This window comes from Platichthys flesus, chromosome 15 (assembly GCF_949316205.1).
Source record: "Platichthys flesus chromosome 15, fPlaFle2.1, whole genome shotgun sequence".
In the NCBI taxonomy this organism is placed as follows: Eukaryota; Metazoa; Chordata; class Actinopteri; order Pleuronectiformes; family Pleuronectidae; genus Platichthys; species Platichthys flesus.
The window spans coordinates 18789362-18806402 of NC_084959.1; the positions used below are offsets into that span (position 1 = coordinate 18789362).

General features: G+C 41.1%; 1 protein-coding gene across 1 annotated transcript; it reads right to left on the reverse strand.

Annotated features, from left to right (window-relative positions):
- Positions 1-2143: 2143 nt before the first annotated feature.
- LOC133969868 (organic cation/carnitine transporter 2-like) lies at positions 2144-13565 on the reverse strand. Its single transcript, XM_062406572.1, has 11 exons — positions 13209-13565; positions 12395-12498; positions 10824-10978; positions 10377-10548; positions 8264-8405; positions 8009-8100; positions 7362-7576; positions 7096-7278; positions 6134-6269; positions 4993-5014; positions 2144-2338 (listed from the first exon to the last, which is right to left on the reverse strand). Exons 1-11 carry the CDS (start codon positions 13563-13565, stop codon positions 2144-2146), a joined length of 1773 nt encoding a protein of 590 aa, XP_062262556.1.
- Positions 13566-17041: the final 3476 nt, after the last annotated feature.

Sequence of the window (17041 nt, forward strand, 5' to 3'; positions counted from 1 at the left end):
TGCAAACTGGATCAACTTGCCAAACCAAACCTGACAGTAACAAAAAGGTAAGATAACACATTGGACAGTGCAGCGCTGGGATATAGCAGGTTAACAACTTTATATACGGATGTAAAACACATAATTAACCAAGTATTTTTTCTTCAAAATTCTTGTTTGTTATTGGTTAGTTATGAACATCAAGCCCACTTATTTTTTCTCGCTGACATGCATGTTGAAACACAGAAATTAGATGGTTGACATAACAAATATTATACCTGTTAATGTATTTTTTGGTAGTGAAAGTAGTTTTAAGAATCATAACGCAATAACTTCATCTGTATGAAAAAGAGACACCTCAGAAAAATAAGGAACTGAGGCTGGTTCACTTCAGTCCTGGAAAATATACAAAACTTTAATCCGGGTGCCCAAGGCAGATCAGTGGAAAGTAATCAAGAAATCACAATAAATCATCGCATGAGGTCTTACAAGTTTGTAGGAGAGTTGCTATGATTTAAAGAAAGCAGTGTTCATTTCAGTTCAGTCAAAGTGACAGTAATAATTGTGGATCTGTGCGTTGTACAAGGTAATTGTACTGGATAAATAAGGGCTACAGGGAAAAAATTTGCACAAGCGGAGTTAAGTGAATGTAAGACACTGTGTTGCTCTTTTAAAATACCTGCTTGTAAAGGGCAACAGTGTCTACACTGATGGAGAGAAACAGACAGGTAGCAGTGAAAAATTTGATCCCATCTTCTATCTCTTCTCTGTTATTACCTTAGGTGTGAAATCCTTCCCTGCTCACGCTGGAGAACCAAGCGGGCGTGCTCAGCTGTGAAATTGCATCTTTTCCGCTCTCTGCCCCCTCCCACCAGCTCCCTTCCTTGTCCTCCAAGAAGATTGTAAAAATGATATTTTCCTTGGCTTTAAAAATGTGGTGCTTCCTGCTGTGACGTGAAACTGAATAATAAGGTGGCTTTCTTGCAGCTAATAATGAAAGTCTCAAAAAACCCTTGACATGGCAGCAGTACAATGGTTTGTCATGAGTTGAGACGGCTGGCTTCTCACATTACAAGCAGACTGGGCTAATGTCGTCATGTTAGAATACTCAGAAGACTGGAATCCCACACAGGGCTGTATAGCTCCATCTGGGGACATTTGAACTGAGATGTAATGAAAGCACAGCAAAAAGTGTTATTGTCAGGGCTGGCAGAATGGCAGGCGTGAACCCAAAAGCAACGACAATGAGGCAGAGTGGGAATAAGCAATGTTCGTGGTTTATTGGAATGAGCAGGGGTCAGGTACCAGGTAGTCAGTCCGATGCAAACAAATCCAATAAGGTGCAGGCCAGAGATAATCCAGTGTAGACAGAGCAGAGGTCAGGAGCCAGGTAGTCAGTCCAAAGCAAACAAAACCGACAAGCAGCAGGCAGAAGAGGAATCCGGGGAAAAGCAGACAGGTCACAGTGGAGATCAGATCAGGTAGGCAAGGAATCAGGAAAGTAACGCTGGAAGGATTAGGCACGAACACACTAAACGATCTGGCAGAGGACAAGGGGAACAGGCATGCAGATATAGAGGGGAGACTAATGAGGGAAGTGAAGACAGGTGCATCTGTGGGTGGAGCTGGTGAAGGGATCAGAGGAATGAGGAAGGTGCAGAGCAGGAGGGGAGTGGCAGAGTTCTGAAAAGAGAAGAGAATTAGTAAACAAAATTGAACAGACAAGCTGAAAATAATAATAAGAAGGTGTATTTGTGACAGTTATCTGTTAATATTACAAGGTATGTTGAGCACATTCATAAGTGCACAATGCAATGATGAGAAGCAGAGATTTTCTGAAAATTGTAATAAAATAACATTTAATCTACCAACTTCTAATTCCTCAAATGTCTGTGTCTGTGGAAAACATCTCTTGAGAAATGTTCATTGTATCACACTTTATCCTTAATTTCTTTATTATAGACATCTTTTCTTGATTCAATGTTGTCAGTGCCAACCTCAGGGACAACTAACAGGACAGCTACTTCACAGTAAGTCAGAATCAGAATCAGAAATACTTTATTGATCCAGGGGGAAATTGTCCTTGTTACAATAGCTCCATGAAACATCCTCAGCATAGTCTGATGTTGAAGGACCTCAGTCTCCTCAGGAAATAGAGACGGCTCTAGCCCTTCTTGTAGAGGGCATCTGTGTTCTTAGCCCAGTCCAGCTTTGAGTCTTTAAACGCTCCCAGGTATTTATATTCCTCCACAATATCCGTGATGACCCCCTGGATGGAAACAGGGGTCATCGGTGTCCTGACCCTCCTCAGGTCCACAACCAGCTCCTTTGGCTTTGTCGTGTTGAGCTGCAGGAGGTTCTGCTCGCACCATGTGAAAAGTTACCCACCGCAAGTTGAATGTGAATTTGGAGAAAAAATGTCTATGGTTTGCAATATCATTAATGTAATACAGCTTTGATATAGAAATATATAGAGTTAACGGTAAACATTGAGCCTGAAATCTCATTGAGATAAACAGTAGCACTGGAATAGATCGTATCTGCACCGTATCCTCTGAATCCTTTCTATATTGGAGAGATATCTGAATCTTGTTCAGGTAGTCCATGTCATTGATGATAACTTAAAATAATTACTGTTGGCAAAGAGCTGATGTTTTCGTGGCTGTTTGTTGGTCTGTCTTTTAACCAATATGCTTGGGGAGGAAGGTTGTTGGCCTTGGCGGAGTTATGGCCTCTCTGAACATCAGTCTAGTTCCAGAACATCATTTTTTACTACTTGGAATCATTTTCAAAGTCTGATCTCAGCCCAGTACCTTAGGCATGTATGACTTCCCTCCCTCTGCTGAACAAATGTATGCATATTGTTTGCTTTGTTTACATTGCCTGGGGAAAAATGTTAGGCTTTGAGGTGATCATTTGTATATTATATTAATTTATTGGGTACAGGCCGCACATAAATGATTATCCAAGTAAAGAGGAAAGAGCTGCTTCGATTAGTTATAATGATAATTGGAAACTGGGATACTGGGAAATTGCAGCACATTTAAAATTCATCTCTGCTGGAACGACCCATGGAATAAGTTCTAATTTTTTTATAGTCTAGAGCAGGGGTTCTCAAAGTTTTGCAAGCTGGGCCCCCCAAAAGCTGCATAGGGTTAGTTGCCCCCCCCCCCCCACCCGCCGCTGCCTCCCTCAACTCCACCACCATATATAGATAGATAGATAAATAGATAGATAGCATATTGTTATTGATAGGCCTGACATTTCAAGCTTAGGCTATTGTTATTGTTAAGCCCATACAGACAATTGTTATTACTATTTTACTATTTATTATTATTATGATTATGATCAGTAGTAGTAGGCCTATTAGTATTCTATTAATATTAGCAGCTATGTGAGTCTGCATGCTTTCTTATTATACTAATCATCATTATGATCACCATCATTATATTATTATTATTATAATTAATGATAATCGACCAATTATTATTATATTACTATTATCATAGAAATAATAAGTGTTATTATTGCTATCATTAGGATACTGTTATTATTATGGGCCTCTTGTGATCTTAAAAAATCCTTTTGAAATCCTTTAGGTCTGTCAATGTGAAACATGAGCCTGCTTTCACTTGCAAAGTTCTTTTGGCAATGTTTGACAAATATATCCTCAGGTCATCCTCAATCTGTGCGCGGTTGTAATATTTAGTTTTGAGCGCAGTCAGTCTTGAAAAGCCTGCCTCGCACAAATAAGTCAATGCGAAAAGGAAGATCATTTTTAAGGCTATGCCGCAAAGCTGAAGGTATTCCGGCATCCTTGCTACCCAGAATGAAGAAAGAGGGGAGGTGGTAAACAGATGCTTTAGTCTACTGTCACTCTTCAGCTCAATAAGCTGCTCTTCCATGTCTATTGACAGTTCGTCTGCTGAGCAGAGAAATGGATCCCGAACCCAGGCCAAAGAAAATCAGTGCCACGTGCATCGGCAATGAAGTCTGCAAGGCTGGGAAACTTGACGCAGTTTCCAGAACTGATGCGACCATGCTGGAGAGCAATTTTTTGCGTGAAGACATTCACTCTATCAGCGAGGAGCAGAACGTTAGATCCTCGGCCTTGCAAAGAACGGTTAAGGCCATTCAGCCGGTCAAAAATATCCACCAAATAGGAGAGAGAGGCAAGCCACATGGCATCATCCAGGTGCTTCGCCAGATCTGGTTGACTTTCATTCCAAAACAACTTTACCTCCTCTCACAGCTCATACAGCCGTTGTAACACCCACCCTCTGGAGAGCCAGTGAACTTCAGTATGCATTAAAAGCTGTTCGTGCCCTGACCCCATCTCCTGGCAGAGGATCCCAAACAAACGGGAGTTAAGTGGACCAGCTTTGATATGGTTAATTATTTTCATGAACAGCGGTAGCCTCTTCTTGGCATCAAGTGCCTCGCGATAGACCATGCAGTGTGTCCATTGCACAAGTGGAGCAACTTGCTGGACGCAAGCTACGAGGCCACGCTCATGCCCTGTCATCAGTGACGGTGAAACCAAACTGCAAATAGCTCTCATCATATTTGCGAAGCTTTGACTTCTTCGTAACTGGTGCATTTCTTTTCTCTTTTGATTGGTGGATCAGGAACGAAACAGTATCTGATTTGTTTGTGTCAGTCCAGCCCCTTGCATTTCGACACTGAGGGAGCTTTCACAAACCAGTGACAGGTCGGCAGTGGGGTTTTTTTTCTCTCCGTCTGTGACATCGCGCCCAATGTGTTGAGGGATATAATCTCGCGATGTTTCAGAGGTGGACAGTCAGCTGTGCAGTAGCAGTAGGCTATGTGATGACTCTATTACCAACAACACTGTTCACCACTGAAGGTAAATAATAAACAATATGTGTTTTCTTACTATTTTAAAACATTTTGCTGATATCAGCAGTCCTGTAATAAATCCATCTTCATGAAATTGGTATAATGCTCAGTTTATGTTGAGATGATGTGAGAGAGGTGATGATCCAACTTTACGATCATGTCGGAGGGTGCGGTGCTGCCACAGAGCCACATATACTTGAATGAAGGGTTACTTAAGTATATGTATTGTACATAACAGTTACAAATCTTAGCAATATGGCAAAATAATCAAATGATTCAGATTATTCGGTGGTGCTTGGAAAGAGAATCTTTCACCATCACCTAAGAAACACTATTTTACAGGTTGTTGTTGGTTCATTTATGGGAAATTCAGTATCACGTCCCCACACGCTACAGCAAGACCCAGCGGACATTAAACATAATTAATAACCTTAACCACGATAACAACCGAAGATATCTAACAAACATGAAGCAAGGGTATGCCCTCCTATTCAGTGCTGCTACAGTAACAAGTACAAGGTTTTTGACTTGTTACATCTTATCGCCTTGAACCTGTGACCTGATGATATTGCTGTATTACACTACAGCATCAGTTGAGTGGGTGAGTGGTGCTTGTGCTCCTGATGCCAGTGATGGCCTAACAGTTTAAATAAAAGAAGTTGGGAGTGAGAAGACTGGTGCATTTGAAAGAAAACAGATAGAACAACAAAGCAGGATGGGTTGGACGATACTTTCTGTACTGTCTGTGTCTCAGGAGATATAGAGCGGGTCATCCTCTGACCAGAAATGCAGCAGTTTGACCCCGTCTACCACATTCTGCATGCTTAAATTTCTCTGCTCAAGATACTCAACCCAAATTGCCCCTGATAGCTGTGCGGACGTGATGTGTTTTAGAGAAAGTGTGAATGGCAAAAAACTGTACTGTAAGTACAGCTGGACTGTAAGCCAGTTTTGTTATGATTTCGTGCAGATTTTGTGCTTTGTGATTTCCATTCAGCAGCAGGCACTATTATACATTACAGCCTTCAGTCGTATGCGCCTGGGCTGTAGCTGTTTCCGTTGAACAGCAGCAGTGGCAGCTTTAATAAAACAAGAGAAGAGGCAGACGAATCAGAAACAAGATCTGGTGAGCACGCTATCATTCAGTTTAGTCTAAAACATTTCTGCACCCTATGTGGTCAACATCTTTGGGACTGAAAATGCTGCTGCCAACCTGCTCCTCATGCAAGAGGTCTACAAAGTCTAATTAAGGTGACAAGATTTCACCTTAATTGATTTCATATTTCACACATACCTTCTGATGGATTGGACCTGGCTGATGAGGTCCGGAAATTGGCGGTTTCTGGTGTCCGGCAGCAACATGCTAAAAACAGCAGCCATGATGCTGAATGTGCCGAAAATCAAGTATGGCAGGATCTTGCTGTAAACTCCTGCAATTTGAACAACAGGCACTCTTTGTCAATGATCTGTTTATTTCAATGGGTTGCATCCATAGCCCTTTGTTACTGCTGACATTTTAAACATGTCAAACATTGGTGTAATATACATTATTAACTGGTACATTAGCACAGAGCCATCACTAATGGGATGAGTTGAATCTGAGTTTTTCCCAGTCCAAATATCTGCGACATATTAAAGATACGCATGAATCTGATCCTTTTGGGGTAGACAGAAAGATACATTGCTCTGATGCTAAAAATGTAATTAAACCTCCGGATAGCACATTTCACACAGAAAACTAAATGACAATGCAAAATATGAAACAAATATGGAAAATATGTCAGGCCAAAGTAAATTTTAATAAAACTTATGGTTATGACCTTTTTGGATTTTTTGACCATGAAAGAGAAGATAACCCTCTGCCCCACCTGTCTCTTAAATGTGGTAAATACAATATTAAAATGTACTTGCAGCAAAGGTAGGAGGAAACCAAATTCATAATGTTCTTTGTGAGATTATATGCTGTATGTGAGTCTATAAATTCTGTAGTGTCACATAGAAAATCTTTATTCATGATTTGGCAAGAAGGACATTTTTAGATTAAGTTAAGTTGCAGTTGCTGTTACTCCATCTATGTTTTTGTATATAAATGGTCTGCATTTATTACATTATTATTTATCTATATTTTGGGTATTGACAGTTTAATTGGACTTTCCTCTGAATGTGTAACAAGTATTAGGTATAAAGTATGTTCACTCATGTGTATCCCAACCTCTCTCTCTCAAAGTACTTTGGTTTGAATTCAGAAACACTTACCTAAGTAAATCACATACGGAGAAAGGATGGTGCCTAATCGTGCACCCGTGGAGTTGACCCCTAGTCCCATGGTCCTGACGACAGTGGGGAACAGCTCAGGGAAGAACAAGAACATAAAGCTGTAAGCAGCAGACACGCCTATCCGCCCCAGCAAGCCCAACACCTGAAACATGAGATGCATGTCTGAGGATAAAATAAGAAAGAAAACATTAAGAAAAGAGTCCAGATTGAATCAGTGTTGAACTTAGAGTGCATACAGAACAGACCATCAGGAACCAGCATGATGATCAGAAGCATGATGCCACAAAACATCATTGAGGAGAAGAGGACAATGGGTCTCGGAGCCCGGTTCACCAGCAGCCAAGTGGCTATGTACATCACAATGTCGATGGCTGCATAGATGAAGCAGTTGAGGTAGATGTTTCCATTCAAGTTACTAGTATTGAGAGCGAGGCCATAAAAGACCATGGCCACAGACATCCTGCAGAAAAACATAATCAGAATGGAATTTGTATGCAGTGTTTTAGTAACAACAACTTCATCAACAACAATAATAATAATAATTTCTCATATAACACTTAGAAAAAAACTCAAAACATAGTTGCCTCACCCAAAATCCAGTGTTCTCATACTGTTACCATTCATGCAAGTTCTTTTCAGAAGCTACAGCTTAAATAATATGACTTTGGAATTTTAAATTATTTTCACATCTGTAAAAACTGATTACCACAGCAGTACAACAGTGCAAATACCAATATCTTCGTTATTTAAAAAAATCGAATAACAAGCGCTGTGTCTTATGTAAATAATGATGCAAACACTGTCCAATGGCATTGGTCACAATAATTTTTAAAACGTGTGTATCATACATGTGTAGTACAGAGATTTGAAATGAAGAAAAGCTTTAAATTACCATATGAAAACACCTAGAATTGTAATATTCCTCATGTTACGAGGGCGTATCAGGTCCATATATGTGAACGTCTGCTGGGCTTTCTCTTCAGGCTGCTGACAGACGTACAGTACATAAAAGGAAACAAAACAATCATGTAGCACACAGTGTAATGTCTACTTGAGTACAGAAAAAGTACAGCCTGTTTACAGGTTCAGATTGAACTTTAAACTAAAAATACAATGACTTTTCACATTTTTGGAGGGAAATCAGCACCATTTGCTCTGAGCACTCTCCAGCCTTGAATAAGACCTCAGGGACAGGGACTCTGTTCCTTTTTGCAGCATTGCGTATGACGAGCTCAGCTTCATCCACCCGACCTTTCTGCAAAAGCCAACGTGGAGACTCAGGAATCAGCCTGAAAGGAGAGACAACAGGAGATCATTGAACATGCATTACAATTTGGGACTTTTATATATGATTTTTTCATACAGTATGGAATCAGACCATGTGAATGTGAATATACAGGTTTCACACTGACAAAGACTGAAACTGTATGTTGAAAAAGCAACAGGAAGACGCAGGAATGGGAGGCAGCTTTACTCCTCACTCCAAATAGTATATTTGCTACAGCTTATTTGCAAGCTCAGCTGGCCAAAGGGATTTGTTTCGCAGTGAACTCTCTCTTTAGTGAAAACTAATGCAGGTTAACTAATAGGGGAGAGCGGGGTAATGTGAGACACCCCCTGTATCTAGGCAGCGGAACACATTTGTGGTCTAAGACCATTATATTTTCAAGCCCCTTTCATTCCCTCCTTGCCATGAAAGAGAGGTTGGTGCTGGTGCTGTGGAAAGTATGTTTTTTCACAAAAATGTGTTTATTGCATGTAAAAGTAAATTGTCTTGCTTTGAACTTAATCAACTGTTGTGTCAAAACAAATTGAATCAGGTAGAAAAACTTATATCATACATGTTGATGAACCTCCACGAATAAAACCATGTGATTGATGCTAGCTGAAGATTAGCCTGAATTGCTAAGAGATGTTGTTTTTTCTAAAATGGTGGCTGTAGGGTAAAGGGAGACAAATGCTGTGGGGTGAAATGAGACATGAAGCACAAGTTAAGTTTAGTCTTAAACATATGTTAGTGTAATATTACATTGCATATGTTTTATTTTTAATGTCATAAACATTGTAGAAAGCCATCATGCCAAGAAATTACACCAGGACAACCTGGGGCCAAACACCCCTCACAGAGATGGAGAGTGCAACTGCTGAGGTCATGCAAGGAAAGACATCCTTAAGAAAAGCTGGATAGGGATAGAAATATTGAAAAGACAACCCTCAAAGATTCATTAAGAAAAAAGAGAAAGGGAAAGTAAAATCAGTAGCCTGGGGTGCAGTAGCTTAGGGGAAAGAGAATATTCACAGATGAGATGGAGGAGGAGCTTGCGAAACACTTGAAACAACTAGCTGACCAGATCCATGGCCTTGCTCCAGTTAAGTGCCGTGAACTGGCATTTGTATATGCAGAGAAAAACAATATTCCTGTCCCTTCCAATTGGACAGAGAAACAATGTGCAGGTAAGCCAGGATATGATATAAGATATCACATGAATCATAATAATCATAAATGTGCTTAATTGACCAATCCCCATGATTCTGTTACTAGTCCGATATTAGTTTTGGAGTGTGTGGTTGTCACTCTAGCTGTCAGGATTTTAACTATTACAACATGTGTTGTTATGGTAGTTTTAAAGTGGAAAGTAAGTGGATCACTTAACCCCTTTCATTTCTCTGGTCTGTCTCACTTTACCAATAAGATGGGGTAAAGTGAGACACAAGAACACTTTTTTTTTTAAATTTTCACTGCCCTTTGTCTTGAAGACATTCTGATCATTTCCTTTGCTAGGAAACATCCTGAATTAATGGGAAATGTGTAAATTTTACTGATATATCATTTTAGCTCGCCTAGAGGGGAGCAAATGTAAAAAATGTCTCACATTACCCCGCTCTCCCCTACACATTTCACCCAAAGGGTGCCCTGAAGTTATTTGACTGTACTGACAATAATTGCATCTCCTTTGAATTCCATCAGCTAGTGTTTTTCTGAACAGTGGTACAGTTGGAGGAATTCTTGGTTCTGAAGGATGTGAAAAAAAACGTACAGAAGCACACTCCCGAAATCCAAAAATAAAATCAGAAGTCATCTCTTTTAGTGTTGTTGTGTTTTTGATGTTGTTCTTTATCTCTTTGTAGTCACTTGAGTTCCTACTGCGACCCTTTGGTGTCTGTCTGTGATTTTGCTTCTCTTCATTATCTTGGAGAATCCACTCAGAGCTTTTTCCATGGGTTAATACATTCATTCGCCAACATTCCCTGAGACTTACCACCATGTCGGAAAAAGCAGGAGGCCGGGAATGGCGGAAGCAACCAGCAACATCCTCCAGCCTCGTATGAAGTAGGCAAAGAGCGGCAACAAAGCATAACCAAGGCCATAACCCAGACTGTGGCCCAGAAAAGTGTAGCTCACTCTGGCAGAGTCACTCAGCATCTCGGCCCCTAACCAAGAGTAGGATCAAGAGCATGGCATTAATGAGAGAAAACAACAGGGTCACAAAAAAACATCCTTCTTCATCCTATTGGTTGGTATTTTAATGGGAGCATGAAAAATAATTAAAGCTGTCTGTAGCCAGTGGTGTTTGTATGTGAAGCATTTTTATGTCAATGACTTTCTACTACTTGTCTAATGGCAGAGCAAAAACAAACCACTGCCACACTGCTCAAAGTTCAACTTTTGTCACAGGACGATGTGAGACCAGTGGAAGTGCATGTACCCAGTATGAGCGACGTGATGTAATTGGATATCGTGCCAACTCCTTTCAGACAGTTGAAGATACAGAACATGAACCAGTTGACAGAGTTGGCCTGGATCAAGGTAATGAATGGGGTGAAGACCAAGGTGAAGAAAAACACGGGCTTTCTGCCAAACCTGTAACACAATGCACATAAACCACAGGGCAGCATGAATATAGCTGGTGCAATGTCAGAAGGGTTGCAAAGGGGTGGCAACTTTCCGGTACATTTCCGGAAACTGTCCGGAAACTTTCCATGGGAATATTGAGCTCGGGAATTTGGGGAATTTTGAAAAAATAATAATAGGCAAACTAAACACTGAGCAATAAAAATATCATTCAAAACTCTATTTTAAAGATGTATGGAAGTCAACACACGTTGCACGTTGAATTTCAACCCTCCACTGTGCATTTCTCCATCACATGCACAGATAATTGCCAGCATCCTGCACACTACAGCAGGGGTATTGAGGCCTGCTGTAGTGTGCAGGAATAGTCAGGTAAGTTTCGATGATACTACTGGGGAAAATATATTAACATGCTGATTGAGGATTGTTCACCTGTTCATCTAGCCTCTTTCTATTCATTTATCCATCAATTGTAAAATATTTTTAAAGGCGATTCCAATTGGTTGGATAACTATTTATATCTCTGGCATTGCATAAGTGTTTTTTTACAAGCTTTTTTCTCATCTTATTCTACAGAACAATGCCACGTGCACTATCTCATGTGTGGAGACATTTCACCCCAGCCAATGTAGAAGGAAAGGCTGTGAACATTTGCAAATAAGTGCCCAAAGTTTCCTCAGGGCTCAAATCAGCCTATGAAAAAATAAATGTTTATACTTATGTCTGTATATGACGAGGTAAATACAGTTAGTATAAATTACCCAAAAAATGTGCAGTTTTTTCCCGTTAATTCCCGTTAATTCCCATGGAACGTTTCCAGCTTTGAATATTCCCAGAATTTTGCAACCCTAAATGTCAGTAAAGTGGAACTGGTGGTCAGTAATCACAAAGGAGCCAGAAAGTCTGATCATTCAGATTCTAAGAAAAACCCTTTGCTGATTGTTTGGTTGGCTGTTAATTTGTAACGTTGGCATGCCCTGCTCCTATATGGTCCTATAATCTATCTACTAAAGGAGTAATCTCTGTCTGTGTGCATTTTGACTTTTTTTAAAACTCCTTCAATAAGATTGACTTCAAACTTTGCTGGTGGATTGTTGAGCCCAGGCAAAAGTACAATGTCAACTGTGATGTTCCAGAAAGAGCTTTTAACGTTGCTTTTATTAATGTTACTTGACTTGCAGTGAAATGTCAGAATGACACAACGAGGGCAGTGCAGCACCCACATTTACCACATGCATGTCAGGGCCTTAAGAAGCTCCTCTGCATTTTCTACGTGGCATCCAGAAACGATTGGAGCGGAACAAAAAAATTCAGCAATAAAAAAAGACGACTGATCCCACACATACACAGACACACTACAGGGTGTATTGCTCAGGACCCAAGGAAGCGTGGTGATGATTTTTTGTTGTTATTAAAAGGACTCACCGGTCTGAGAGGTGGCCACTAATAAAGGATCCAAAAAGGGCTCCAACAAAAAATAGGGATGTGGAAAAAGGGACCTTCCATGCATTGTCACACACCAGGTCCCACTTCAAATCAACAGGAGAGGACAGGTTTAATTCAGGCTACAGCAAGAAAAATTTCATAGAAACCACAAAATAAATATTCATCTATTTACATTCATATCCGAATCTAATCCAAAAACCAACAAAGTCAAAACTACCAAAAAATAAAAAACAAAAGAAAGGTTCAGCTGTAACCAAAAGTTTACAGAAAACCCAAGAAATTTCAATCATGTGATTCATAATAAGACTCATTCTGCACACACACAGAGTTTGGAAGTTCTCCGGTATTTATTGAAAAGAAAATGCAGAGTGTTTGAAATTAGTTTGCTGAGGTCTTATACGGAAAACTAGAGGGAGGTTGGTTTTAACAAATGAAGACTCCACAACAGGAAAATAAAGAAAAGGCTGGATCCTGGTTGAAAACTGTTGGAGGAAGGATCCTAATCCCGAGGACCTAAGTACTTAAAGACTGAAGGCAGGATTTTTTTATTCTGCATTATGTAGGACTAGTTTTAAACAAGGACATACATTAGTCTCACCAGAAAGCTCACAAAGGCATGGCATTTTAAAAGCAAATACCTTGTTAAAAGATAACAGTAGATTAACAAACTAATAATAATAATAATAAAAACACTGATAGTGTTCACTGAGGGGGCCCTGTCTGTGCTGGACCCTTGGAATCGTCCCAACTGCCCCTGAGAAGAGCCCTCCACTCAGAGGATATGTACACATACCTCAGACACTATGGTGGCAGTGTATCTCTCAGTGCTGTAGAACCAACCGTCCACACACTCCTCTGTGGCATTGCCCAGCTCCACTGGCACAGTCCAGTTGGCGCGCACTTTGTACCGCGAACAGCTGTCAGGTCCGATCCAGCTGCTGATCTCGTGGAAGGGCGCCTCGAGGTGCGCGCCGTTGATCGTGGAGTTGCTCCACACTTTACAGTGGTGTTCGGGTGTATCCGATACAAAAACCACGATCACGCCCATGTATCCGCAAGGAATCCCACTTAATCCAAGCAGAACAATTATAAGAATTTGGAAAGACCCGTAGTCGCCCAGAAACGATGTGGCCTTGTCGAAGTTGCTCATTTTTGTATTTGGAATGTGCGTCTGCAAACATCCGCAGCAAACTGCTCAGGTAAAAAATCCACCCACAGGAACATGAGGTGAATGGAAATGCATATCAAAGATCACAAGCTCACCTAACCGGTTGTCCTCCTTGGATCATGTCATTACAATGCCAATCCACGCAGTGGATCTAAATAGTGATTGTTCACATTGCTGCCAAACTCTCCTGTTAAAGCACGAACGACAAGTTGCAACAAAATGCTTTTAAATCCTTCACTGACTCCCACTGAATCGCCTGAGTCCTGAAATGTCCTGCTGCAGCTTCACGCTGCATTCAGGGACATGTGTCAAAATGTCAAAATACAAAATATTTTTCCTCTAGCATATATGTGGCATTGTCGTACAAAAAGCCAGTGAACTGGTTACATGGCTATGACAGTAAAGGTTTCACTTGAGTGCAGAGTCCTCAGGGTGTGTCAATATGTTGTCTAACAGCCTCTGTAAAGAGTAGCCGCTCCTGATGTAAATAAAAATATTTAAATTTAAAGGGCCCATTTTAGGGTGAAGAAAACAATAATATGTATAGTTTAGATCAGGGGTTCTCAAGCCTTTGCAAGCTGGGCCCCCCCGAAGCTGGTTAGGGGTAGTTGTGGCCTGGTGAGGAACTGACTCGAAGAGCAGTGGCATTTTCTTGACAGCAAGTGCCTCGCGATGGACAATGCAGTGTGTCCATTTCACAAGTGGAGCAACTTCCTGGACGCAAGTTACGAGGCCATTTGTGCAGAGGCCAATACACTTTCCTCAGCCCAAACCACTGTCTTGGATGAACGAGTCAAGAACATTTAAAGATGCAGTGCATAGTAAGGACTGATTTGAATTTAGTAAATTAGTTGCTCTTTGATATCACTAGACCAGACATGGGCAAAGTAACACGGCCCGTTGGGCTTTATAATCCGGCCCGCCGAACCTTTCAAATATGAATAAAAAAAAAATAATAATAATAATTTTGGGGAAAACTAACAATTTAGTAGCACTTAAATGGCACTCCCTTATTGCACTTTGTAGTTTTACTTAATTTTTGAAGAAATTGTAGGTTCTTGCTTGTTGTTCTGGGTTTGTACCCTCAGGGTTGAATGCACTTATTGTAAGTCGCTTTGGGTAAAATCGTCAGCTAAATTAAGAGGAGTGTGGTTTATAGGGCTGAAAAAAGCACATGATCTCCCTTCACTCTTTCGCTTTGCCCTGTGAGCCCTTCTGTAAAATGAGCGGATCAAGGAAACGAAAAGTGGACAATGAGACAATTCTCACTGAAGGCCAATCGAGGCTGTATGCCTGATATGCCGAGAAACTGTCGCAGTTTTCAAGGAGTACAGCATCAGCCGTCACTTTGCTACAAAGTATGCTAACTATGCTAGCAAGCAGTCAACGCAAGAATGGGCGGCTACGGCTCAGAGGATGGTGGCTAATTTACAGACTCTACAACATTTTTTTCACCAACAAACTGCGATTCAAGAGTCAACTACCAAGGCAAGTTTACAAAAACTGATTTCTAGTGGCAACTTTATGCTTTCACAAGACAACACCATATATCCAGCATGAAGAAATGTTATAATTGATGCACCCTTACTGGAATGATTGTTTTTGTAACCTCAATTAAGTGTGTGGAAATGTAATCATTTAAAAAAATGCAGAGATGTCGCCTGATTCTAATGGAGTCTGAAGACAGGACATTCTAAATCGAGTAAGGGCTGAATCAGAGGACTCCAAAACTTCAAGATTCATAATGGTGTCTGTTAAAGGTAGGATGTATATGAGCGGTAGAGCTCGGTGGAAAAAACTCTCAGGAGGACTTGGAGATGAAGGTGTAAGATGGGAATTTTTAACAATCAACCGACGGGTACAAAGGTATTTAAACTGTAGTGGTGTAATGGTTGAAGGCAGCTTTTGCACTATGCACGGAAGTTTGGATGAAAAATGGACGGGTTAACAAACATAAACACGGTATACGGACCCGGACAACAGACATGCAACACATACAGTTAACATTTGTAATGATTACACGTGTAAACGGGGCCGTCACTGCCGTGACGGTCGCCATGGGGGACCAACAACCCCATCTTTAATACACCCTTAGAATCAACCCATTACGTAACTGTAGGGGGAGCCAGAGTCAACTTGGGAATGTATGACACAATTAGGTGTCTGGGCGAATCAGAAGTTTTGAACCAATCAGGAGAAGGAGAGATTCCCCCTCCTGATTGGTTGAATGGGCAACAGCCAAGACGAGGATGAGCATACAAGCAGAGGGTTTGAAGCTCAGTCTTCAGTTGGGTTCCGGAGCCAGCTCGGGTTTACAACTTGAAAAAGATAAACACTACTGCATTGAATTCTTTTGACCAACTATTGAGTTTCCAGCAATAGCAAAGTATATGTTTTGGAAAAGAAGTCTAGACATAGCATCTGGCCCAGTATTAGACTTTTTGTCTCCAACAATGCATCCTGTGGAAGAGTCTGACCCTCATCATAAAACTGTTATTTACATTTTATAAACAAATCCTTGGTTTTCTCACTCACAGATTTGCAAAGGGGAAACAAATAACCACAGGTTTTTAGATTTTTTCTGAATAATGTCGAAGGTATTAGACTCATTCATCACAGCTGTGGCTGAGTGGTAGAGTGGTCGTCCTCCAACCTGAAGGTCAGCGGTTCGATCCCCAGTCTGAACAATCCGCATGCCGAAGTGTCCTTGGGCAAGATGCTGAACCCTGAATGGCCCCCATAGAATAACAAGGTGCTGGCCCTGTATGAATGTGTGTGTGGTTGGGTGATTGTGAAACTGTAGTGTAAAGCGCTTTGAGTGGTCATCAAGATTAGAAAAGCGCTATATAAATACAAATCCATCCATTTACATAAATCCCATAAATTGACACTGATTAAGTTCAGTGCTGTAGGAGACAGTCTCTACAAGCTTTCTATTTGACTCAGCTGATCCCTACTCTAGCAGACCCTTGCCAGTAACTATATGTTTGGAGACCTTTCAACAGGCAACATACCCTTTATAAAAAGAATTGTGTTTCTCTTGCTGCAGCCCTCAGCGGAGTGATGCTGTCTGTAGGAATGCCTGCAGAATAATTCAACTGGACTTTGGGGAGAGCCAGAGAAAAGACAAAGCCCTCCAATATGATCTCCGAGGACCCTGCAGCAATCCACTGTTCTCCTCCTGCCATCACCATTACTGACACTATTGATTATGGCCCTGGAGTGATGATAGCATTCGGCTCTTCCCCCCAGCGAGAAGCCACAATCACGCTGCCATGTTGCCCAAATGATAGACTGTCTCGGAAATGAAAGAGGAGGTGAGTGCTGGCGAAAGGGAGATAAGGGTGATTGAGAGAGATTGGAGAGGGGGGCGTTGGGAATGGATGCTGGTGGGGGGACATTAATGTGGCTTGGTTAGTTTCTCATAGCGTCTGAGGAATGTAATGTTCCTGTCGGCC